Here is a 25,606-nt window from a genome sequence, read left to right as displayed (position 1 = left end):
CCTTGGGCAGCCTCCCTGGTGCTTGGGCTTCCTCCCGCCCAGGGGATGCTTGGGGGGTGCCCCCCTGCCCGGCCCCACCACCGGTGTTCGGCATCCCCGGGCCCGCCGTGCTCCGGCTCGCACGCTGAGCCCACGCCCGCTCCCCCCGCCCTGCGCCGCCTCCCGCCCTCGGGGCCCGGCCTTATCCCTGCCCGCCGCGCCCCGCTCTGTCGCGGGGGCCCCGCTCACTCACCAGCTCGTACCACTGCAGGACGCTCTCCCGGGCCACGCGTTTGATGGCCACCTGCAAGCCCACGAGAGACGGGGCTGAGCTCAAGCCCTGCCCCGCCCCGCCCCTGGCCCTCCCCCCGCGCCCCGCCGTCCGGGCCACTTACCGGGCTCCCGTCTGAGAGGCGGATGCCCGAGAAAACGGTGCCGAAGCCACCGCTGCCCAGCTGCGGGCCCAGCTGGTACAGCTCCTGCAGCTTCTTCTTTTGCCCTGCGACCGAGACCGAGCCATCAGCCTTGCGCCCAGGGCCCCCCCGGCCAAGTGCCCGCGAGTGAAGCGGGCCGAGCCACCGCGGGCCACGTTGCTCTGACCTGCTTCCTGCTGCGCGCCGGGCAGCGGCCACCGCCTTGCAGCCGTCGGGCTGGCGAGCGGCAGAGCTGGGGCAGGGGAGCGCGCAGAGGCGGCTGCAGGAGCCGGAGGGCAGCGGGGCAGGGCGGCACCGTCGCTGTCCCCGGCATCGTGGGCTGGACTCTGCTGTTGAGGACTGCCGGGGCTACAGCCCGAGGACTCGCACAGGGGGGTGTCAGGAGCAGCTGCAAACCAGGGAGGGGTTTTTTGAAGCCGTGGCCTCAGAAGCACTGGAAACAGCCAGAGACTCTGCTGCTCTCAAGGGCCCTGGCCTGGCCTGGGGATGCCCCTCAAGAGCCCCGAGGGAGCCTCAGACAGTTCCTCAGAAGATCTCACCTGCTACCAGATAGGCCTTCCTGGTAGTCGGTGGCCGTCTCGGAGCAGCTTCCTGGAGATGGAGGAACCTCCTGGGTCTCTTGAGGGACGTCTCCGCCACCAGGCACGGGCTGTTGCCAGCTGGCACAGCCGGCACAGCGTCCTGGGAGCTGTGGGCTGGCAACTGCTGGCTCCAGCTCACTTGCTGCTCCGCCACCTGCTCCTGAGAAGGCTCCCCTGGATCGGGCTGGGCTCCCACTTGGACTTCTGGGCTTTCCCTGGCCACGTCAGTTGTCAGGGTTGCGCCCGTATTGTTGAAGTCCGTGAGTCCAAGGGAGCTGGGAGACCTGTCCACAGGCTCTGCACCTTCTGCAGGCTGACAGGTCTCACTGAGTGTCTGCAGGGGATAGAGGCTGTCAGAGATAGCCGAGGCTCGTGGCAGGATGGAGGATCTCTGACAGCCTGAGCTTCTTGCCTGGATGGCGGGTCCCTCGTGGTGTGCCATCCTTGCAAGGCTTGAGGCTCTCCCAGAGATGGAGAATCTTGCTGGGAGCAGCCTCTTGAAGGGATGGAGGCTCCTGGAGGAGCTGGACGAGCCACAGCAGGGCAGGTGGCCTCGCTTCAGCAGCTCCTCCAGTTCTTTCCACAACGCCTGCCACATCCCAGAGTAGAGCGGCACCCATGTCCCATTGTGAGCCCAGAGCAGCAGCATCAGTTCCTGCAGCTCCTGGGCCACTGCCACGCAGGGGCCGCAGCTGCAGGGGCTGTCCAGGGGGCTCGCGGGAGCACGTGGCCGCTTGCGAGGGGTCGCCCGAGGCCTGGAGGACCTGGGAGCCACAGGGGCTCCTCGCTTCCTCCGTGAGCCTCTGGGCTGCACCCCGGGGCGCTTGCGCCTCTTCAATGTCCGTGCCTGCCGCCTCCGTGGTTGCCAGTGGCCAACGGCCCACCAGACAGCCACAGTGGCCAGCAGCAGGACAAGCACAATCACCAGGACGCCACCGTCACACATGGCTCCGGCACGTCCCATCGCGACTGCACTGGCAGCTGCAGGTGCTGGCCTGTGTTACGTAGCGACTGCGTGGTGATGTCACAGTGCCGTGGGCCAGGACAGCCGTGTGACATCCCAGCCCTGCCTCTCGCCAGCGCTCAGCCCCTTTGTGCCATCACAGCCCTGTGCCCACCTCAGGGATCAGCAGAACCAGCTCATCTCTGAAGATGCACATGGCCAGAAAAAGCCTGGCAGTAAGAACAGGAGCTCAGCCTGCTGCAGGGAATCATTCCCTGCAGCAAGTGGCACATCAGGAAGAGTGCTGCTGCCACCAGTGTCAAGCCCATGGCTCCCAGGACACTGCAGCGGTACCAACTGGAAACACCCACTACTCTGTGCCTGAGAAGTTCTTCCAGAGACAAAGGGAGTTGAAGTTCCTGTGTCTCTGCGGAGCTCTCCTGAACTGGCTGTCGAAGGCAGGAAGAGTTTTCTGCAACAACTCACCAACTTCTGCGGTGCCTCTTTTCTAAATAAGTCAGGATTTCCCAAGGAGCGCTCATGGTCCTCCCAGTGCTCTGGTTTTGACAGGCATAGGGTTCCTTTTTTCCCAGTTGCTGGCACACGCTGGGTTCAGATTCACAATGGGAATGCTGTGGATCAAACAGGGGTGGTTTGGTTTCTGCTGAGCAGGGCTTGCCCTCTTCAAGGACTTTGCAGTGTCCCTTGGTACAGTGCATGTTTTCCACTGGGAAGGGAGGGAGGAGTGTTGAAGACAGAGGCAAAGAACACATTAAACACCTGTGCTGTGTCCCTGTCCCTGTTTGTGAGGTGACCATCCATATCCTGGAAGGGGACAATGTTATTTCTACAATGTTTTTTTCCACTAATATGTTTAAAAACACTCTTTTTATTGTGCCCCACATTTCTTCCTCTCCAGCTGAGCTTTCACTGCACCAAAGTTCTCCCTACAGTGGCAAGAGACATCTCTGTGGAAGGAATGAGAAGGAGGTGTCTTTACAAACTATCTGTGGGCCTGATGGTAGATAAAGCCAGATACTGATAGGTGAAAGAAGCAAAGCGAGGAACCACAAATTCCATAGGAATTCCACTAATTGACACAGACTGTTACTCACTCAAGACTCTGCTAATCCCTGGATTTAGAGAAAAAGAACAGAGACACGAGGAAAAGAATGAGGGTGGGGGGTACACATTAGAAAGGGGGTTTTTATTAAGCCATTTGGGAAGTCTGTACCTCTCAAGTACCTCAGCCAGTGGGGAAGGAGAGAGGGAAATGCAGCTGGGAAATTAGGAGAAAAAGGAAGCTGCGTCCTCTAACAATTTGAGAGATCCCATGGGAAATGCCCATGACTTCTCCCTTTATTCGAATAAAACAGGACTGCTCTGTCTCTTGTTTGGACATAAACCTGTGGTGTTTGTGGATTAATTTTCCTGACATCTGTATTCTTCTGCTGACCTTGCTTCCACTGGGCACACGGCTTTCTTTTCCATCCTCTTTCCCAGAGAAGATGCCTTCTGCCTCGTCTGCTTGGCTTCCGACATTTGGGAATCGCCTGCTCCTGCGCCCTTAGGAGGTGATGTTTCAAAATTGACCAGCACTGATGGACCCCAGCACCTGCAAAAACATTGTCCCTGGAGACCCTGCTTACCAGTTCCCTGAGCAGTCTGAAGTCTGCTCTCCTCATGCCCCGAGCTGAGGTTTTGCTGGCCCTTTTCCTCTTGTCAGAGGTTGGAAACTCGATTTATCTGTGGTCACTGTGGCCAAGACGGCCGCCAGTCCCCACTTGGCTCAGGGCACGTGGGACTCAGACGGCGGCCTGGCTCCAGGGGGGCTGAGCTGGAGAGTTCTGGGCTGTGGGGGGCTCCCCCCTTACCTGGGAGGAGGCTCCCTGGGGAGGAAGAAGGGTCTGGCATGAGCCACAAGGCCCCTGGCCAAGGGACGGTAGCGGGGGACATGTCCGTAGCAGATGCTGTCTGGCAGGAGCTGTGGCAAGGAGTGGGTGTGGGGCTGGGGGTGTCACAGAGCTCAGGGAGGGTGTTCCCGCAGCCCAGCAGGCAGAAAGCCCCTGGCTCACAGCAGGAGCCAAGTTCCAGGTCACCAGGAACAGCCTCCTCCCTCACCAGTGCTTCCAGCCTCCCACAAACGTTGGTTATGCTCATGGGTGCTGCCAAGGTTCCCTATGGGAACAGGGCTGGACACCCTAAAAAGGGGGGTCAACACCCCAGAGGCAAAGCCAGCGCAGGGGGGAATGAGTGGGATGAGTGTGAGAGGACCACCTCTACCCCTCCCATCCCACACCAGGGAGCAGGGACCTTCCTGGGACAGCTCCAGGAGGATATTCAGGACCATCCTTTCCTGGGACAGGGGTGCCAAGGAGATCCAGGAGGGATCAGTGTCCAGCTCTGTGTCCTGGGACACCCTGCACCCTGTTCCCCACAGCCCTGATTTTCAGGAAGGAGCCACAGGAGCCTCCTGGCCATTGATGGATTTTTCTTTCAGGAATTCACTGTGGAGCTCGTTTCTCTTTTTTTTCCTCTTTCTGAGCTCCTGTAAACACGGCATAGAGCTGGAAGGGGCGGGGCGAAGAAGACCCAGCTGGGGAAGTCTTGAGGGGTTCTGTGTCTCTGGCACCCTGCTTTCCTCCTCTCCCTTTCGTAGAGGTGTGGGCTGGGAACGGAGCATCTTCCCCGGGTGGCCGCGGTGCCCCGGATCCCTGCCCTGAGTGGAGGGACAACACCGGGCGTCTCTGGCCTGCCCCACGCAGCCAGGGTGTCCCACAGAGCTCCTCCACACCCCTGCTCTTGGCCGCCAGGGGCCTAATTAGTGACGTATTAACGAGGGACGAACTAAGGGCGCTAATTAGGGAGGGGAGGGCGGGGAGGGGGCGTGGCCAGGGCCTCAGCGGCGCCGAGGGGGCGTGGTCTGAGCGGGGGCGGGGCCAGCGCTGAGGGGAAAAGGGCGGGAAAAGGCTCGGTGCTGCTGAGGGGAAGCGTCGGGAAGGAGGGGACAGAGGCATGTTGTTGGGAAAAAGGGAGACACAAGAGCTCTTGGGGGCCTGAAACCACTAACAGTGGTGGAGGGGAGCCCAACACACTCCTCCTATGTATCCCTATCCTTTACACAGGGAAAGCCGTGGCTAAAATCCAGGAAAAACAGTGCTGTGGATCCAAGGAATCAGAAGCAGGATCTGTGTGGAGGGTGCCCCTCACGGGAGGCACATGAATCGAACTGAGCGAGGCTGGGGCAGGAGGGTCACGCCCAGCAGAGAAGGGGGACCCTCTGTCCATGCCAAGGCCCAGGGCAGCCCTGTCCCGGGAAGCGCGCAGGGAGCGGATCCTTGAGCTGCTGCACGTTCGCGCTGCCCTCGCTCAGCCGGGAGCCCCCTCATTGCCCAGGGGGAGCTGGTGGCAGTGGGGAGTGGGAGAGGGAAAGATCTGTCCTACGCCTCCATGGACTCCGATGCCGTGTTCATGGGCTGCGCCAAATGGCTGCCCTGTTGGGAACAGAACCAGAGACCTCCATCAACATCCTGATTTACTGCTCCAGAAAAAGAAAAATCCCAAACATTAATTCCAAGGGGGATAATTGAATATCTCCTCGGCATCTGGAGATCTATTACCTGAATCCAGTCATGAGTTTCCTTCAGGTCTCCTCCCTCGGGACCAGTTAAACAGGAGGTGGGGTTAAACCCTTCCCCCCTACTTAATTCTAAATCCTCCTGTTCCATGAGAGGCTCTTTTGGTCAACAAAGCCTCAACTTGATGTGAAGCTTAAGGGTTAGAGAGCCTCCTGCCGTCCTCAGTTACCATGAAAGCCGTGGCTGCACAATTTTGCAAACAATGGGACCACCCCTCGCCGAGGGGTCTAACATTTCAGAAGAATGGGCCATCGGTTTTCAAGTACCGCCCCGTGGTGTTCTTGCACGAGAACTCCTCTGGCGTGGTCCTGTTCAACATCTACATAAAATGCAAATACTTCTTCCCTGTCTGGAAGGGCTAGGGCAGGAGCCTCAGTTCATCTGCTTTTTAACACTTTAAAATTCTGCCAGGTTCTCACCTGGCAGGATAGCAGTGTTATAGGGAGACATCCGTGGCTCCAAAAGACCTGCCTTTAACAGGGACTCAGTAACAGGCTGTAACCCCTTCCTTCCCTCCTGAAAGAGGGTATTGCTTTTTAAACACCACTTGTCCTGGTGGCTTCAAAGTGATTTGGAGAGGTTCTAGATCGAATTTTCCACATTTCCCTGGAACTACCCACACTTCTGGGTTTACTTCAGCATAGGCCTTCTCCAGCATTTGACAGACAGTTACAGCAGTGGTAGCTTCCTTATCACCTTTCACAATATTAATTTACATTCCCAGTTTAGCCATCAAATCCCTTCCCAGTAAATTACAATCACAATCAGGAACAAACAGAAATTCATGCCTTTCAAACCTATCCCCCACATTTACCAATAGTGGTTGAATAAAATGCACCTGCTCCTCTATCCCACTTGGTCCCTGAATAATCAAAGAACTTATTGACAGTTTCCCTCCTTAGGCCTAAAGTTGCGAGCGGATCGAGAGGTCCCGTGTGTCCCAGGGAGCTGACTTGCTCTCTGTCCACACCTGCCCTGCCTGTTAGCAAGGGCCCCAGTGTGGTGAGTCCCTGGTACAATGGCAGCCCCTGACACCCCTAACAATCCATTTCCATCAAACGGTGGCTCTGCGGTCACTCCCGCGTCCAGTGTCCTTCTGCCCTGCAGATGGCACTGATCCCTTCCCCATCGCGGTTTCGATCGGCTCTGCTCTGTGCTGCCCACCCCGTCCCCTGGATCCTGGGGGTCCCCTTGATCCCTGAGGTTTATAACCCAAATCCTCCACCCTGGCCCCACAAGCCAGTCTGGTGCAGGGTCATCTGCTGGATCCCTGCCACCTGTGTCCTAGGGTCTCTTGGTGTCTTGTACTGGGTTCCCTCCACTTATGCCAGGGTGGGACTGTAGGAACAATACCTCCTTGTTTTTCCTGCCCTGGAAGCTGGGGATACAAGGGACCTCCTACTTTGTGGCACTGTCTGCCATTCCCAGGGCCACACAGAGATACCCAGGGACATGCTGGAATGATACTTCCTTGCTCCATGGCGGCTCCCAGTGTCTTTCAGTGGCATCAGTAGGAGCTAAAGATGGCCTGGATGCGCTCCCCAGCTGGGGGTTTGTAGGTGCTCCCTCACCCTGGGCCACCCATCTTCATTGAGGGTGTCCCCAGCACTGTGGCACTGCCAGTATGTCCTGTCATCCATGCTGGAAGCCAGCTCGTGGATGGAGACCACCATGGGGCCCCAGGATGTCCGGAAGTTGCCAGGAAGAGGGAGTGGGCTCCGGGCTGGGTGGTGGGATGCCCGACCCCACTGCCACAGCCCCTCTGGCTCTCACCTAAAGGTTTCAGGGTTCTCCTCTGCCACCACCTCCAGCACCCTGAGCAGCATGGAGCCACCTGGGACCCTTTCTGAGGTGGAGCGGTGGAAGTATTTTCCCTGAACTGTGTTGGCAGAAGAGGAGGGCAAGGATGTGCAGAGCCATCTGTCCCAAGGTCATGGCTGTGGGGACAAGAGGACAGCCGGGGCACATGGTGGGATGGCACCTGGCACCACCTTGCCCATCCAGGGCACCCTGAGAGCCAGCAGTGCCAAGCCTGCAGTGCCTGGTCCTCTGAGACCAAGTGCGTGGTCCTCCCTTTCCCTTCCCAGCCCCTCATCTCCTCCCCTCCCTGCCTTGCTGGGCTCTCCTCACTGCCTCCTCTTTGACCTCCTGGAGCAGCTGCTTATGGATGGACCCTCGGTGGCGACCCCCGGACAGGTCCATGGCAGGACGCTGGGGTTTGGCACCTTGTTGGGATTTGTCCCTCCAGGCACTGAAGCAACTGGAAGACCAGTTGTTGCAGGGGCCACTGGAAGGACAGGTGTGGCCACCATGTTTGCACTGGGGGCGGGAGGTCACTGGGATCCCATGTCCTGTCCTCAGTCTTTCTCCCAGCTTTCCGTGGGTGGCTGACATTCAGCTCAGCCCTCCGTGGCTGTGCAGCCCACCAGGGCCAGCAGGACCTCGATGCCCAAAGCCATGGCAAGCATCCTCTCAGGACAGGCTGACCCACTCAGGATGGCAGAATCCTGTGGGAGTTGGGCTCTCTGGGCATCCTCTCTGCTTTTAGCTGTTGCCAGTGTCCTTGTCCCACAGACCCTGGCTCTGCCAAGTACCACCGGCTTCTCTGGGTGCTGAAGGGTGTCCAACGGGGGAGGCAGAGTGGTGCGAGGGACAGTGATCTTCCATTTGGAATTGCTGGATATTGTTCTGGGCCCAGCCTGGACCAGAACAATATCCATGAGGCTGTGGCATTGGATGGGATTCATCCCAGTATGTCCCAGCAGGAACCCTCTAAATCACCTACCCAAGCTCCTGAAAGCCCAAGGAGGTCCATGCTGGCTCAATGCTCTCCAGCTGTATGCGACTTGACAGCAAGGGCTTGGACTTTCCAGGAAACTCCAGCCCTCTTAATCTGATCTTGATTACAGGAAAAATGGTGGAGAAGGTCATACTTGGCACTACTGGGAAGTGATGGAAGGACAATGCCAGCGTCAGCCATGGGCAGCGTGAGATAACAGAGGGAAATTCTGGTCTACCTGACTGATTATCCTGCTGCCATAAGGTCACCTGTCTCATGGGTGATGGGAAGGCATTGTAGGTTGTATTTCAGGATTTTAAGAGGAGTTTTGATCCTATCCCTCACAGAATCCTTCTGGAGCAGGTGTCCAGATGTGAGATGAGCAGGGACAGGGTGTGCTGGGTGAAGAACTGGCTGATGTACTGGTTTTCAATGGGATAGGATCCATTTTCTTCCCAGGAAGTGGGACAGAGTTGGATTTGGATTCAGGATGGGAATGTGGTGGATAGCACGTGGGTGGTTTGGATGTTGCTGAGCAGGGCTTGCCCTCCCCAAGGACTTTACAGTGTCCCTTTGAACAATCCATGTCCCATGCTCTGCCAGCAAGGACGTGACACCATCATTGTTCCCCTCCTCATCCCTGTGTCCTACTTAGACAAGAATCTTCCACCCACTCGGCTCCAGAGGGCCCTCAAGTGCCCACAGGGAGCCCCTTTCTTCCTCCTGTGGCACTGGAGAGCACTGGGGTGAGGCAGGGCTGTGACGGCACAAAGGGGCTGAGCGCTGGCGAGAGGCAGGGCTGGGATGTCACACGGCTGTCCTGGCCCACGGCACTGTGACATCACCACGCAGTCGCTACGTAACACAGGCCAGCACCTGCAGCTGCCAGTGCAGTCGCGATGGGACGTGCCGGAGCCATGTGTGACGGTGGCGTCCTGGTGATTGTGCTTGTCCTGCTGCTGGCCACTGTGGCTGTCTGGTGGGCCGTTGGCCACTGGCAACCACGGAGGCGGCAGGCACGGACATTGAAGAGGCGCAAGCGCCCCGGGGTGCAGCCCAGAGGCTCACGGAGGAAGCGAGGAGCCCCTGTGGCTCCCAGGTGCTCCAGGCCTCGGGCGACCCCTCGCAAGCGGCCACGTGCTCCCGCGAGCCCCCTGGACAGCCCCTGCAGCTGCGGCCCCTGCGTGGCAGTGGCCCAGGAGCTGCAGGACCTGATGCTGCTGCTCTGGGCTCACAATGGGACATGGGTGCCGCTCTACTCTGGGATGTGGCAGGCGTTGTGGAAAGAACTGGAGGAGCTGCTGAAGCGAGGCCACCTGCCCTGCTGTGGCTCGTCCAGCTCCTCCAGGAGCCTCCATCCCTTCAAGAGGCTGCTCCCAGCAAGATTCTCCATCCCTGGGAGAGCCTCAAGCCTTGCAAGGATGGCACACCACGAGGGACCCGCCATCCAGGCAAGAAGCTCAGGCTGTCAGAGATCCTCCATCCTGCCACGAGCCTCGGCTATCTCTGACAGCCTCTATCCCCTGCAGACACTCAGTGAGACCTGTCAGCCTGCAGAAGGTGCAGAGCCTGTGGACAGGTCTCCCAGCTCCCTTGGACTCACGGACTTCAACAATACGGGCGCAACCCTGACAACTGACGTGGCCAGGGAAAGCCCAGAAGTCCAAGTGGGAGCCCAGCCCGATCCAGGGGAGCCTTCTCAGGAGCAGGTGGCGGAGCAGCAAGTGAGCTGGAGCCAGCAGTTGCCAGCCCACAGCTCCCAGGACGCTGTGCCGGCTGTGCCAGCTGGCAACAGCCCGTGCCTGGTGGCGGAGACGTCCCTCAAGAGACCCAGGAGGTTCCTCCATCTCCAGGAAGCTGCTCCGAGACGGCCACCGACTACCAGGAAGGCCTTTCTGGTAGCAGGTGAGATCTTCTGAGGAGCTGTCTGAGGCTCCCTCGGGGCTCTTGAGGGGCATCCCCAGGCCAGGCCAGGGCCCTTGAGAGCAGCAGAGTCTCTGGCTGTTTCCAGTGCTTCTGAGGCCACGGCTTCAAAAAACCCCTCCCTGGTTTGCAGCTGCTCCTGACACCCCCCTGTGCGAGTCCTCGGGCTGTAGCCCCGGCAGTCCTCAACAGCAGAGTCCAGCCCACGATGCCGGGGACAGCGACGGTGCCGCCCTGCCCCGCTGCCCTCCGGCTCCTGCAGCCGCCTCTGCGCGCTCCCCTGCCCCAGCTCTGCCGCTCGCCAGCCCGACGGCTGCAAGGCGGTGGCCGCTGCCCGGCGCGCAGCAGGAAGCAGGTCAGAGCAACGTGGCCCGCGGTGGCTCGGCCCGCTTCACTCGCGGGCACTTGGCCGGGGGGGCCCTGGGCGCAAGGCTGATGGCTCGGTCTCGGTCGCAGGGCAAAAGAAGAAGCTGCAGGAGCTGTACCAGCTGGGCCCGCAGCTGGGCAGCGGTGGCTTCGGCACCGTTTTCTCGGGCATCCGCCTCTCAGACGGGAGCCCGGTAAGTGGCCCGGACGGCGGGGCGCGGGGGGAGGGCCAGGGGCGGGGCGGGGCAGGGCTTGAGCTCAGCCCCGTCTCTCGTGGGCTTGCAGGTGGCCATCAAACGCGTGGCCCGGGAGAGCGTCCTGCAGTGGTACGAGCTGGTGAGTGAGCGGGGCCCCCGCGACAGAGCGGGGCGCGGCGGGCAGGGATAAGGCCGGGCCCCGAGGGCGGGAGGCGGCGCAGGGCGGGGGGAGCGGGCGTGGGCTCAGCGTGCGAGCCGGAGCACGGCGGGCCCGGGGATGCCGAACACCGGTGGTGGGGCCGGGCAGGGGGGCACCCCCCAAGCATCCCCTGGGCGGGAGGAAGCCCAAGCACCAGGGAGGCTGCCCAAGGGGGCACTGGGGCATCCCAGGCGCGGGGCAGCGGAGGCACAGGGCAGCATCAGGCCTGCTGGAGGCACTGTCTCCTCCTCACAGCCCGACGGCACCCGTGTTCCCATGGAGATCGTGCTCATGGAGAAGGTGGGCTCTGGCTGCCACAACATCATCCAGCTCCTCGACTGGTTTGAGCTGCCTGACAGCTTCCTGCTGGTGATGGAGCGTCCGGAGCCATCGCAGGATCTCCTGGCCTTCCTGCTGGAGCAGGGGTTCCTGTGCGAGGAGATGGCGCGCTGGCTTTTCTGCCAGGTGCTGGAGGCCGTGCGGCACTGCACCGCCTGCGGCGTCCTGCACCGGGACATCAAGCCGGAGAATCTCCTCGTGGACCCGGAGAGCGGCGACCTGAAGCTCATCGACTTCGGTTGCGGCACCTTCCTCCAGGAGCAGGCCTTCACGCGATTTGCCGGTGAGCCCACAGGCCGGGCCCCGCTCCCAGTGCCAGGCACTGCACAGCCCCGTTCCCTCCTGGGCTGCGGGGTGCGGCATTCAGCCGGCTGCCGGCTGCCCTTTGGCACGGGCCAGATGCTGTGCCCCAGGAGCCGGCTGCCAGCCCTGCCCACAGAGGGGGGCTGCCAAAGCCAGGCCCCGGCCGCTCGGCTTGGCAGGCCTGCAAGGGCTTGGGCTGCTCCGCTGGCCTTGTTTGCCTTGCAGAATGGTTTCCTGGCTTTGGCCAATTGGCTGGGGGACGCCCGGTGGCCTCGGGGGGAAGTTGTGGCCACCGGTGCAGCCCCTGCTTCTGGAAGCCAGCAGCCTGCGCCTGGACAGCGCTGCCTGTGTCCCCTAGGAACACACGTGTACAGCCCACCCGAGTGGATCTGCCTTGGCTGCTACCACGGCCATTCGGCAACCATCTGGTCCCTGGGCGTGCTGCTGTACGTCATGGTCTGCGGGAACATGCCCTTCCAGGAGGACCGTGACATCGTGTCGGGGCAGCTCTTCTTCTGGCAGCAGGTCTCTCCAGGTTGGTGTCCAGCCTTAAGAAGGCAGGCTTTGGCAGATGGCACCGCGCAGCCCAGCGTGGCCCTCACGCAGCTCCGCGGGAGGCCCATCTGCCCTCAAGGGCTGGCCGCAGGAGGCGGCCCGTGACGACGGGGTCGGTGTGGCCCGCTTGGCTGAAGGAGGTGGCGCGTGTCCTGCCGTGCCACTGTCCCGCAAAGGGCAGAGTCAGCCGGGAGGCCGGCACAGCTCTGAGCACACGCAGCACGGCCCGGGCCTTGTGGGCACCGGGAGCAGCTGGGCAGGAGCCTTCTGCAAGTGACCGGCGCTTTCTGGCTTCTCTCCCCAGAGTGCCAACATCTGATCCGCTGGTGTTTGTCCAAGCACCCCGCGGACAGGCCAGCGCTGGAGGAGATCTTGCGCCACCCTTGGGTGCGGGGCAGGCGTCTTTGATGCCTTGCCGGAGCCTCTGCAGCACCCGGTTACCGAGTCCCACGCAGGACTGAGGGCTCGAGAAATAAAACAACCACAAGCCCATGCCGCGGTGTCAAGTCTGGTCCTGGTTAGCAACTTCAGCTAAAGAACCCTCTTGGGAAAAGGGGTAATCAGAGTGTTCCCTTCAGCCTTTGTCAAGCTTTTGATGCCTTTCCTCAAGGCGTCATGGCAGTTTTGTGTCTTCAAGCACAGGCTGTAGTACAGGTAGGAGGGACTGTAACCAGCCAAGAAATGCAACAGTGAAACAACAGCTGCCCTTTCAAACTGACGCGGCCACTTGGGTTCACCAGAAGTGATACGTGGGCTCATGTGTGCATTCCAAGGGCCAGTGGGTGTCAGGGACGGAGATGCTGCTCAGGTTCCAAAGCTGTGACAAAAAGCAGAAGCACCAGAATGTCATTTCAGGTCAAGCCCTAATGAACTCTTGCTCTTTCTTCCCCTCACACTGGCAGCAGGCAAATGCAGCCCAGTCTGCCTGGATTCAGGGGACAGCAGCGTCTACAGGAGCTGTGCAGGGATGCGCAGATGCCGAAAATGTCTCTGGGACAGATGGGCACCTCCAGCAGGCTCAGCCTCCCACACTGGGGCAGGGAAAGAGCGTGAGGGGACCCCCGCTGCAGAGGAAGGAGCGGCAGAGAAAGTGATCCCTAGGGACTCCAAGGGAACCCCCCTGGTGTTACCAGCCTCTAACCCCGTCTCACATTCGGGAGTTGTGTTATGTAAGGGAGCGATTCTTGGTAACTTTGTTGCACCGTGTAGCCCAGAGCTTTAGAACACTGGGGGGAAGGAGTGGTATTTCTCCCCAGCTCCCTTCTGGAGACTTTGCTATGCCAACAAAGAATCACTGAATGCTCGCAGCACCTCCTGTCCAGCAGGGGAGGGAGACAAGGAAAAACAACCTCAAGTGGCCACAGACCTCCTCCTGCTTCTGCTGCATTTCACATTTTTCAGCCCCAGGAGGGCATCCATCTCTATTACCCTTTCTATTTGCTTCTACCCTTCCAGGAGATTTTTCTTTATAGCAGATGCTTTTCATGTTTAGAAACCACAGCATCCTCTGGGGGACAGGGAAACATTCCCACATACAGATGAGGGAATAGGCCCCTGAGAGGAGGCAGCTGCTTGAACAAGATCTAAAGCAGAAAGTGAATCCAGAGCATTTGTCTCTAGTTTTGTCTCTCTATTGAGCAGAACAGCACTAGATGATCTTCACTCACGTACAGTCATTTCTTACAACCTTATTGGCTCTAGCAGCCTCATAAAAGGAGTTCATCTGCAACCTGTGTCCTGCTGCCCTTGCTACAGGGACAAGGTGTCTGTGGCTTCAAAGCTCTAATCAGCCTAGGCTCTTCTTTCCTTTCTATGCATTGTGCTGGGCTTCCTGCATGGTTTAAAGAAACCAGAGAGTTTGGGAAACTAGTTCTGGAGGTACTGATACCAAACAGGTGCTGTGCTATAGTATGTGATAAATCAGTGTGTGTGGCATTGAGCAGAAGCCAGGCAGAATCAGGGAGAGCTGAAAAGCTTCTGATTACATCTGACCTGCCTGTTCCAGGGATTCTGTGATTCAGTGGAAGCCTGGGAACCAGAGGAGAGGCCTGAAACTACAGAAACCAAATAATGAAACATCTCTTTTTCAGACAACTTGCAGGAGAAGGAAAGATGACGCAGGAGTTGGGATCCAGAGACTAAAGGGCACCTGCTCTGCCCCAGTGTTATCGTCACTGCAGCTTCAGGATGTCTGGGGGTCCTTTGAGGCAGGTGAGGCTTGGGGAAATGCACAGAGCTATACCATATAGCTATACCATAAAGCATTCATGCCAACAGCAGAGAAGGCAAAGAGACACAGGAGATGATGGGTTTTTCCTTGTAAGCCTGAAGAAATTCACAGGAATCCCCATTTTCCCCAGCTTCCCTACAGTATCCGTGTTTAGACATCACCCTGCCTTGGAGGATTGTAGGTACAAAAATGCTGTTAGCGAGGATTTTCTTGTTATTTTCTAAGTCCATGAGAGATTTTTCTCTCTCACAGAAGAGGTAGCAGGGAATGTAAACAACCAAGCCACCTGCAACCTTGAAAAGTCTTGTTTATGGTAGAGTAGAAAAATATTTTGACAATGGATGTTTTAGGATTTTAGCCAATCGCCCCCAAGGGGTGGCTGGTCCTTTGTCCAATTAGACCATGAAAAAAAAAGTCTATAAAAGAGTTAGTAAAATAATTAAAGAAATCAATCTTGCTGCACAATTCCTGCCTGTTGGATCTTCTCCTCCTCTTCCTCCCTATGGCTGCGGGACACGGTGATACACCCTAGGGCCCAGGCCTGTGGTAATAGAGGATCCTCAAAAATCTCCCTTTATAGTGAGCAGAGAAACTGGTATTTCTCTGTAAGTGGCCACGATCCCCCTTGGCAGTGCAGCTGTTACTGCAATTTTACTTTGGGGAAGTTAAACACCAGTCTCATCTCTAAAAGCATCCTCACTCACTTTACAAAGTGCCTCAGGAAGGGTAAAAAGAGGGGCTTTAACACAAGCACACACCTGTTGGGGTCTCCTCCCCCGCCGTGTAGCCCTGGGAGAGGGGCCCTGAGGGCACAGACACGGGGGTTCCCTGCCCCTGCTCAGCCTCGTTCCCATTGCTTGGTTTGTGTTCCCTGCGCGGGCAGAAGGACCCTTGGTCTGGTGACTGGAACAGTTCCTGGGCAGAGCCCCGGCCATGCGGCTGGAGAAATAAACATCTCTCTGAAACATCTACCAAGAATCCGTCCATATATATTTCCTTTCCACGGGACTCCTGGTTTGATATATGCATGTTGCAGTATCCCCACTGCAACATCATGGTGGATAATGCGAGCAGAATGATCCCCGATCCCTAAGCGACTGATTTGTGTGAGTAAACCCTGGAAACTTTGGATTCCTCTTCTTGGTTTTGCTTTGCTATTCCATGTCTAAACTATGGAGGAACCGTGGGAAGTCTCTTGGCTCTCAGAGCCGCATATGGACATTTATCTTAAACTTAAAAAGATTCTTGAACAATGATTTGTAAATTTTAGTTTGATTCAAGCTCAAAAAGAACTGAAACACTTCCTGGCATGGTTGTTTAAGAACTTTTTCTATGTTTCTTGGGATTTAATTCTTACCAAGGGCTTTTGGAAAACCGTTTGGACACAGTTAATATTTGAGTCAAAATATATGCAGATGGAAGAATATTTTCGTGAATATTATTTAATTTCCGAGACTGTTGAGCAATGTCAGCTGTGTCCTGGCGAAGGGAAGCCTGGCTCAGGGACCGTGCGGCCCAGGCCACGTGCACCGAGCGCTCTGCGAGCAGCAGCGAGGCAGTTCCCGCGTGCGGGCGGAGCCGCGGGAGCCGCAGTGTCGGCAGCAGAGCGAGGCGCGGTGGGACCCGGCGGTGCCCGCCCGGCCCCGCGCAGCGCGTGGTGGAGCGAGCCCCGGGAACGCCCGGCCGAGAGGGGCGGCACGCAGGCAGCGGCAGTGGTGGTGGAGCGGAGCCGCGCCCGGCCGAGACGCGCGCTGGAGCAGGGCACGGGGGGGCTGCCGCTCGGGGGCCCGGCCGAGACGTGGGTGCAGTGCCTGGCAGCGGCAGCGAAGCTGCGACCAGAGGAGGCAACACACGGAGAACTGAGCGGCGCGGCCCGGCCCGGCTCGCGCAGCCCCGAACGCGACCCCGGGAAGAGCGCGCAGGCACCAGCAGCCCTGACAATTCCAACGTGGGAGTGACCAAAAGAGAGAGCAAAGATGCAGCGAGACAGAAAACAGCAGCCACTCGGAAAAAGGAAAAGATCGTAGTAGCTAAGATCTTAGGGATAGTAAAATGGTATAATGTTTAGCAAAATTTTGGTTTTATAACAAGGTGTGACAACCAGCAAGACATATTCGTGCATAGAACTGCTATTAGAAAGAATAACCCTGAAAAATGCATCCCAAGCTTGGGAGATGGAGAGGTGGTGGAATTCAAAATTGTACTAGGTAGAAAAGGGTTACAAGCATCGCAGGTCACTGGGCCTGATGGTGTTCCTGTAAAAGGCAGTATATATGCTAAAAATCGTAGTCATGTTAGACAATATCTCCATTGTAAGCCCCCCCTACAGTCTCCCTTTCCTAATCCCACCTTTCCCTTTTACCCTATGTCCTATTACCCCCAGTGTATTCCCAATCCGTTTTTTCATCCATGGTTTCCCTCACAAAACCATGCTTTTGCCAATTGTTTCCCCAAAAATCCCTTTCCAATGCCGAGTGGGGGATGAAAAGGGGGAGGGAAGAAATTAAACCCTCTCCTGCCTCAGTTTCCCCACAAAGCATGCCTGGAGAGTTCTGTCTCCCTTCTGTCAGCCCTAAGATGTTCCACAGAATCTGTTTGGACATTTAAAGACTCAGGAGGGTGGCTTGTTTTGTCTTGAAACTGTTCTTGTTATGTTTATCCAGTTGTTTTCATTCTCCTTTTATTAAAATAAAACGGGTGAGGTGTTGGGGTCTCCTCCCCGCCGTGTAGCCCTGGGAGAGGGGCCCTGAGGGCACAGACACGGGGGTTCCCTGCCCCTGCTCAGCCTCGTTCCCATTGCTTGGTGTGTTCCCTGCGCAGGCAGAAGGACCCTTGGTCCGGTGACTGGAACAGTTCCTGGGCACAGCCCCGGCCATGCGGCTGGAGAAATAAACATCTCTCTGAAACATCTACCAAGAATCCGTCCATTATATATTTCTTTTTCCACGGGACTCCTGGTTTGATATATGCATGTTGCAGTATCCCCACTGCAACAACATACAGAGCACATAGAGGAAGCTTACCAGATTAAATACCAGGAGGGTGGTCTCTTTAACATCCAGGGGAAACTGAACATTCTCAAAAGATGACCTATCAAATTTAAAGGGAAGGGAAACCCCGTCTCCTCCTCCTCTAACAATCTGGGTGCAATTACTAATAAATTCCCAAAACAGGCTACTGAAGCTAGGACTGGGGTTACGACGGAGAAACCATTTATCATACACACCTCGAACAGCTGCCTGTACCTCTATCAACTTCTTATAAATCATTATCACCGAGCACAGCAAAATAGAAATCCTGATTCGTCTCCCTTCTCTGTAAAATTTACATATCAAGGACAAGATTGGAGCAAGTTGTGGATAGGAAAACAACCCTAGGGACCAAAAAAGCACCAGTACCGCAATGAAGCCTAAGGACCAGAAAGACATGAGTACATGAAGCCAGAGAGACATTATGAGCTCAACCAGCATGGTGACTACTTTACTCCAACACAGAATAAGTGAATTCAACCCAAAATGTAATTAGCACAGGTTTTTCACTTTCCTTCGAGCCACGCAGTTGGGCGCCACTAAATTTGTTCCAGTTTGGCCAAATTTAGAAATACATCCTCTGAGAGAAGGCACAACCACCCCTCCCCCACCAGGTTCGGGAAAAAATAAATTTTCCTCGAAGGAAAGTGAAGAAGATAAAACTACTTCTTTAACAAACACACAGGAAAGGAAAATAATGTTAACTGGTAAAATCTTTCGCTGTAGAGGAAAAAACCTGGGAAAGTGTTAGAGGCCTCCCTTTGGTGTCCTCAGAGCTGGGGCTTGGGCCGGGGCCAGGCCCTCTGTGCCCGGTGGAAAGTCCTCCTGATGTGCTCTGATGCTACAGCAATCAAGCAGTCCAGTAGAAAAGGGAAAAAATCTGAAATTCCAGGGAAGGAAAAGTTCAACTCTCAGTCTCTCTCCGGAGAACAAGAAACTGGAGAAAAACTGGCCAAAAGCTGACTGGAAAGCAGCAAGCCGGGTGCTTCCTCGCTCCCCTGCCGCAGCTGGGAAAAAAAACCCTGCTATCTTTATGTGACCTTGAACAAGCGGCAAACTGCTTTGAGAAAGTTTTGCTCAGTATTTTTTCCTTCCCCCTCTCAGGCTCAGTTTAGAGGCATAGAAAGGCACAAAAATTAATTTCTGGGCATAGGCAGCGATATGGGATACACATCATAAGGTCACCCCAAGACACCCAGGTAATCCAGGGAATCCATTGGCTGACCAAACAGCTCAAGAGGGTGCTGAAAAAGCTCTCCTTGCACTAATACCTAGCAGAAACTGGAATGTTCTGCAACAAAAACCAGATTCCAGTGATCAGGACAGGCAGTCAGCCCCAGCAGCAGCAGCAGCTATGGAAAATCCCAGCAGGTGATTGGTAACCCCGTGTGGGCAGGTAATTGTAGCTCCACAATTAATGTAGAACGGAACTCAAACATCAGGAAACACATGAGGAAATGGAGAATATGGTGGCCAGTTTACAAAGGCATCTAGTAAGCAGAAAAATGGCAAAAAAGAATAGATCAGTTGTTGAGAAAGATGGGATTGGTTTTGAAGGAAGAAGGCTGCCTCCAGGGCTCGTTAAATGGGAATCACCAGGTGATTTTGGCCAACTGATTTTGCAGAAGTGCCCAGGCAGAAGGGGCACTGGCACATTTTGGTATTGGTGGATCCTTTTTCTGGATGGCCAGAAGCTTTCCCATGTGGCACCAACAAGCCAAGGGAAGTCTCAGAAGCTTTGCAGAAATGAATATTTCATAGCACTGGGACTAACTCTTGTAAGCCTTAAAAGGTGCATGGTTCTCAACAGATCATTGGGGCTGGACTCGCCTGTACATCCTTTCCAACCAGGAGATGCGGTGTGCATCAGAACCTGGAATTTTGGAACAATCCAGCCAAAGTGGAAGGGACCATCTCAAGTCCTCCTGGTAACCTACCCTGCACTCAAGGTAGAAGGAATCCAACTCGGGGTTCATCACATGTGGGTAAAACCAGCAAGCACACATTAAACACAGCAGAAACAAGACTGACTGACACCGTGGAGTTTGGGGTTTTACATAAATCCTATTGTTTCAGGTATTGAATATGATTTTCTAAGGGGATACTATTTATTGGATCTAGATGAAGATGATCAATAATTGTGCATTTATAATAATAATAGAAACGATGTTCCTGACTTCTGGGAAGGGAAATGGGGTTTTCAAAGTCAGTGCAAGATGTTGGCAGATAACAGAATGTAACCCTGGTAACAGCTTGTTTGCCAACACCAACCTCTGCAGAAAATCCAGCTCTGTGGGGAGCTTCAGTCAGCAATTTGACAAAAATCTGGGAACGCGTGTGGGAAGGAAATAGCACCCAGGGCACCTGGACAGGGATGGAAGGAGAATATTCCTTACCATGGACACATCAAAACAATAGTGCTGAGAATTGTAACGTTTCCAAAGCGGATCTGGAAATTACCTCAGGAAATATTGATCAGCTGACAGATTGCACTGATACCCCCTGGGGCTGTCAAATTCCAGCAGTATGGAATCACCCTCAGACAGGACTCTGGGAATGTTTCCAGCCAGTTCAGGGGTGTCTGGGCTGGGCAGGGAGCCCAGGCCTCCCACAGGACCCCTTAGAGGTGGGTATAAAATATCCTGATTTAACAAGGTCAAGGCCAAAGGATCCCAGGACAAAGGAAAAGTGGGATTGCCCTGGGACAGACACTTGAGCTGTTTGGAATGCTGAGGTCCAGCGGCTCCTGGCTGTGGCCCAGGCTCTGAGGCTGGGCTGTGTTTGTAGAAATGATTCTGCCTTTCTCAGGGACACCTGGGCTGAGCCAACAAACAACGAGCCTTGGAGAGGCACAGAGTGTCAGCAGGACACAGTCAGATCCTTAGGAGCCCCAGGATGGGTGGGAAGGGATGGAATTTGGAGCACACGTTTGCCCCTGGGAGAATCAGGAGCACCATGGACACTGGGGGTATGAACGTTCCGTCCCTCGTGCAAGGAGTCACCACTGGGAACCCGACTGTGGGGAAAGGTTAAAGGGGATGGAACTGGGAAACATCCCAGTGCGGGAACTCCAGAGGGATGGATTTTAGAATCCATCTCTGCTCCGCAAAGATCTGCCTTTAGGAACAGAGCAGCCACACACCATTGGGCTCTGCAGATGGAAACTTTAGGGAATGCAGCTCCTTTGGGGTTTGCTGAAATAAAGGAACAATTGCCAGCCACAGCTAAAATGACCTTCCAGAGCAGATTGGCTTTAGCCCTATTGCTGCTACATGGACAGGGAGTGTGTGGATTCTTGAACTGGAACAGCAACACTTGTTGTGTGCACATTCCAAATGTGATGCTGGATGGGATGATCGGGTAGAGAGGATAAAATCGGTTGCTGCATCCAGCAGGGAATTAAGGGGAGAGTTCAACAGTAACTGGTTGGATAAAATTGTTAGAGGACTTGGATTTTCCCTGACTGATGGTTGGCGTCACTTTTGCAAAGTCTAACTGGGACCACAGCACTACTTGTGCTTATGACACTTGCTTTGAGCTGTGTAAAGAACATGGTTGTGAAAGCAGCTGAGGAACTCGTGGGATGTGAGTAAAGGAGCAGAGTGAGGCTTACGAAGGCTTGAAGGGAAGAGAAGCTTCACAGCCCTCCAAGGGGGGGAAATTTGCCAGATGAAAAACCATTTGCACCTGGTGGGTTCATACAATGCTTCTTCTCCAAAAGCCACTGGCCATGGAACCGCCCAAGGCTGATTCTGTGGGCAGCAACCAGCCCAGGTGTGCCAACTTTCACCAGTTCACCGGGCAGTCAGGGCTGGCTTTGGGGTCAGCGACCACCAGGGACCCCCAAAGAGACCCCCAGGGCAGAAGAACAGATGTGCAAAGGGGTGGGGGAAATCTGCAATGATTTTGGGGCAATGATGATCGTGTGTGTGTTTCTTGTGGGACAATCTGGGAATGTGTCTGTGAAACACAGTCTGCAAACAGGAACATTCCTGAACTCGGCACACACGACTTTGGGAGGGGCTCTCCCCTCGTGCATCCGGCCCAATAAAGAATGCTGCTGCTTTGTGCTGCGCTGGTGCTGAGGAGGTTTTGTTTCACTGAAGTTTTGGTAACACCTCTGTGCCTGTGTCACAGACCCACAGAGCAGCTGTGATGTCAGAAAGGGGCTGTGTGACATCACAGAGTGGGCTGTGACTTCACAGGGTATTGGTGTGACATCACAGAGAGGGCTGGGCCATCCCAGAACAGGCTGTGACATCACAGAGTGGGTTGTGACATCATAGGGTGGCTGTATGACATCATAGAGTCAGCTGTGACATCATGAAGCAGGTCTGTGACATCACAGAGTGGTGCTGTGACATGAAAAAGTGAGCTGTGACATCACAGCTTGGGCTCTGAAATCACAAGGCAGAGGTCAGATATCATCTAGCAGACTATGACATCACAGAGCAATTGTGACATCATAGAGGAGGCTGTGACATCACAGTGCAGAGTTGTGACATCACAGAGTGGCCATGTGACATGACAGAACAGGCTGTGACATCACAGAGCAATTGTGACATCACAGGGTGGCTTTATGACATCATAGAGTCAGCTGTGACATCATGGAGCAGCTCTGTGACATCATAGAGAGGACTGTGACATCACAGTTTGGTGGTGTGACATCACAGAGTGGCTATGACATCACAGGGTGGCTATGTGACATCACAGACTGAGCTGTGACATCAGAGATATGGCTGTGATATCACAGGGCAGAGGTCTGACATCATAGAGCAGGCTATGACATCACTGAGTGGTTGTGACATCCCAGGGTGGCTGTGTGACATCCCAGGGGGTTGGATGCCATGGCAACCCTCAGCAGTTCCAGTTCCCTTGGAAACCCCCCCAGGGCCCATTGCTGCAGTCAGGCTCCGTGGCCACTTGCCCGCAGAGCTGTGGCTGCCCTCGGCTGCCATGGCAGCCCTCAGGACAGAGCGGTGCCAGGCTGGTGCCAGCTACAATTGCAGTGACACTCGCTGATGCCCTCAGGTGCCACGGCAGCGGCCACAGGGACCCCTTCCTCACTCTGGTGCCACGGACACCAACGCTTGGCCCTGCTGCCATGGGCATTGGCACGGTCACCTGCACTCAGGGCCTGTGGCCGGGCACTGCTGCCATGGACACGGGCACGGAGCCCTGGGCCACAGGCGGCTGCCGCGGCCACCAGCCCAAGGTCCCGTGGCCAGGGCCGGGGCCATGGAAAGGAACCCGTGGAGCCGTGGTGATGCTGGGTGGCCATGGGGTGCTGCTGTGGGCTGGGCCAGAGAGAATTTCCTTGCCAGGCCTTTCTCTGGGGCTGTGTTTGGCTCTGTGCTGAGCACAGCGTTGCTCACACTGAGATGGTTTTGTTCTTGCTGAGCTTGCACAGAGCCAAGGCCTTTCCTGCCCCTCGTCCGGCCACGCTGGCGAGGGGCTGGGGGTGCGGGGCAGCTTGGCAGGGGTCACAGGCAGGACAGCTGACCCCAACTGACCCCAGGCATATCCCAGACCACAGGACATCATGGCCAGGGTATAAAGTGGGGGAACAAGGAGGAAGGGGGGACATTTGGAGTGAGGGTTTTTGTCTTCCCAGGTAACACTCAGGCAGGACGGGGCCCTGCTTTGCTGGTGGGCAGGGTCAGCACCAAAGACACAGACACCAACTGAAGGAATTGTGCAATTTATAGAATGCAAAACTGCAGAGAATTACAAAAGTGTCGCCATGACCGCCACTGACCACTGCCCGGGCCAGCTCCTGCGGTGTGCGACAGGAGTGGGAGCAGCTGGAGGCTCTCGGCTTTAAAGCTGCTCCTCAGGAGTTCAGCTCTGCCCAGGGGAGCTGAAGCTCCAGGCACGGTGGCTGTCACCAGTCCCGACGAGGGAGAGGATAAAAAGCAGCAAGGAGGCTTGCCACACGGGATAATCCAACTTTATCGGAGGCAACTCCCAGGAGACAAGCCTGGAGCAACTCCAGGGAACCCCTTATAAAGGGAGGTGTTACAATGGGGATGGCTTAACTGGGGACCAATAGAAATCTCTGAGGGAGGGATATGGACGAGGATAGACATTTCCTTGGGCCAATAGCCCCAAGGGGAGGAGGGGAAAGGGATCACATGCCCCAATGGGACATCGAGGTTTAGGGGATTTCCAAAGGGGGAGGTATCTAGAGGGGTAGGGTCTCGGGGGATTGACGGGGACCATATAAGGGTAAATTGGGAGGTTTCAGATGATGGACACTGGACCTTCGGGAACAACAGGAGGGGTTTGGGTGATTGATAGGGAAAGAGCTAGAACAAGGGGAGGAGAACAACCATGTAGGGAGCACAGGGGGAGCGGCTTGGGTCTGGGGCAAACCAACTGGGAATAGGAGTGGGGAAGGTAGGGATGAACCATTGGGGTACAGGAAACTTATATAAAAATACAATAAAGGTATTGCATCACCACAGGTAGCATGAAAATTGTTACGAAGGGCGCATGAGTTGAGATAAGGATTGGGAGAGAAACATTCTAAGTTCAAAACAGGCTCAAACTTAAAGGCATAAAGTAAATTTATTATTAACAGAGTAGGATAATGAGGAATAAAATAAGCCTTTCAAACACCTTTTTTCCCCTCCATCCCCTCCCTCTTTCCCTCCGACAGTGCAGGGAGACAGGGCCTGGGAGTGTTTAAGCCAGTTCATCGCTCGAGATCTTTCTTCAGTTCCCTCAGGGAGGGGAGTCTCTTTCTTCTTCTCTGCTGTGGGCTCCTTCCCACAGGAGACAGTTCTCTGTGCACTTCTCCAGCGTGTTTCTAATTTCACGAGTATCAGTCCCGCCCAGCCTGCTGTAACGTGAGTCCCTCCCACGGGCAGAACAGCCTTCCCAAAACTGCAGGCGTGGGTCATCAGTCCATGGGGTGTAGTCTTTTAAGGATCAGCTGCTTCAGTTTGGAAGCAAGGGCCCTCTTTCTCTATCTCTGGAAGCAGGAGCCCTCTCTCCCTGTTCAGGTCTCCCCCTGGATTACAGCTTTTGTAGCATCCACCCGCTCCGGTGTGAGCACCTTTTCCCACGGGCTGGGAGTGGATCTCTGCATCCCCCCGTGGACTTCATGGATCCCAGGGAGACAGTTTGTTTTATCCCAGTCCTCACCACGGCTTGCAGAGAAAATCTCGACTCCGACGCTGGGAGCATCTCCTGCCCCTCTTTCTTTCCACTGACCTTGGTGCTGCCAAGTTGTCTTTCTCTGCATGTCCTCACTTCCTCCTCTTTCTACGACTAGGAGGAAAGAACTGCTGCTCGTAAATGATGTGTAAACATGTTAAGAATAACCTTTCTATGCAGGTATTAACTAGTTAACATTATAACTGGGGTCAAAGTTCCAAGATGCTAATATAGCTTGAGTTATAAGATACCTGTATAATCTGGATCATAACCTCCTCTACAATGTAATAGCTGGTACAGGTTAACTGCTGTTCCTGAGTGCCATTGCCAACAAATGCCCCCAGTTCCAGGGTTTCTGCAGGGTTTCGCAGCACGGAGCAGTTGATTTGGTCTCGGTCGTGCCCCGGGGAATCGTTTGCCGTGTTTGCCCTGCCGGCCCCGCGGCCCCGCTGCCCCTGCGCGGGCGGTCGCAGCCGCCGCGGCGCCGGCGCCGTTCAGCGCCTCTCTTCATGCGGGGCGCTGAGAAGGAGAAGCCGCCGCCGCCGCCCCGGCCTTTCTGCTCGCAGCGCGGCTGGCTGGCAGCGGCCAGGCGGGCAAAGCTCGCCCTTCATCTGCCCTCGATCACTCACTGGCCTTGGGGAGATCCTTGCTAAGTGCTGCCCGGGAAGCCTGTGAAAACAGGAGTAAATCTGATTTTACCACTCGTGTGCTGTAATGCAGCCTCCAAAAGGAGCGATGCTTTTCTGCACCTGTGCACACACGTGTCTAAAGCACGTGAATCCTCCATTGGTTCCACATTCATTCTGAGGCTTTGCACCCAACTGTTGATTTTTTCCCGATATTGGTTATTTTATCTTCAGTGGTTGTAAATCAAAGCCGATCAGAGGAAACAAGTAATACAAAATTAAAATAAAAACCCAAGAACACCCACTGACAACACTGCAGAAGAT

At 55.7% G+C, this 25,606-nt stretch overlaps 1 protein-coding gene across 1 annotated transcript; it reads left to right on the top strand.

Annotated features, from left to right (window-relative positions):
- Positions 1–10,774: 10,774 nt before the first annotated feature.
- On the top strand, positions 10,775–12,644 carry LOC309585779 (serine/threonine-protein kinase pim-1-like; the record flags this gene model as incomplete). Its single annotated transcript, XM_082303640.1, has 5 exons — positions 10,775–10,837; positions 10,929–10,979; positions 11,295–11,661; positions 12,040–12,216; positions 12,541–12,644. Exons 3-5 carry the CDS (start codon positions 11,316–11,318, stop codon positions 12,642–12,644), a joined length of 627 nt encoding a protein of 208 aa, XP_082159766.1. The 5' UTR covers positions 10,775–10,837; positions 10,929–10,979; positions 11,295–11,315.
- Between the last annotated feature and the right edge of the window lie 12,962 nt (positions 12,645–25,606).

Source organism: Coloeus monedula, assembly GCF_965178545.1.
Source record: "Coloeus monedula genome assembly, contig: HAP1_SCAFFOLD_313, whole genome shotgun sequence".
Taxonomy (NCBI): Eukaryota; Metazoa; Chordata; class Aves; order Passeriformes; family Corvidae; genus Coloeus; species Coloeus monedula.
This window is presented reverse-complemented; position numbering and strand designations above follow the sequence as displayed.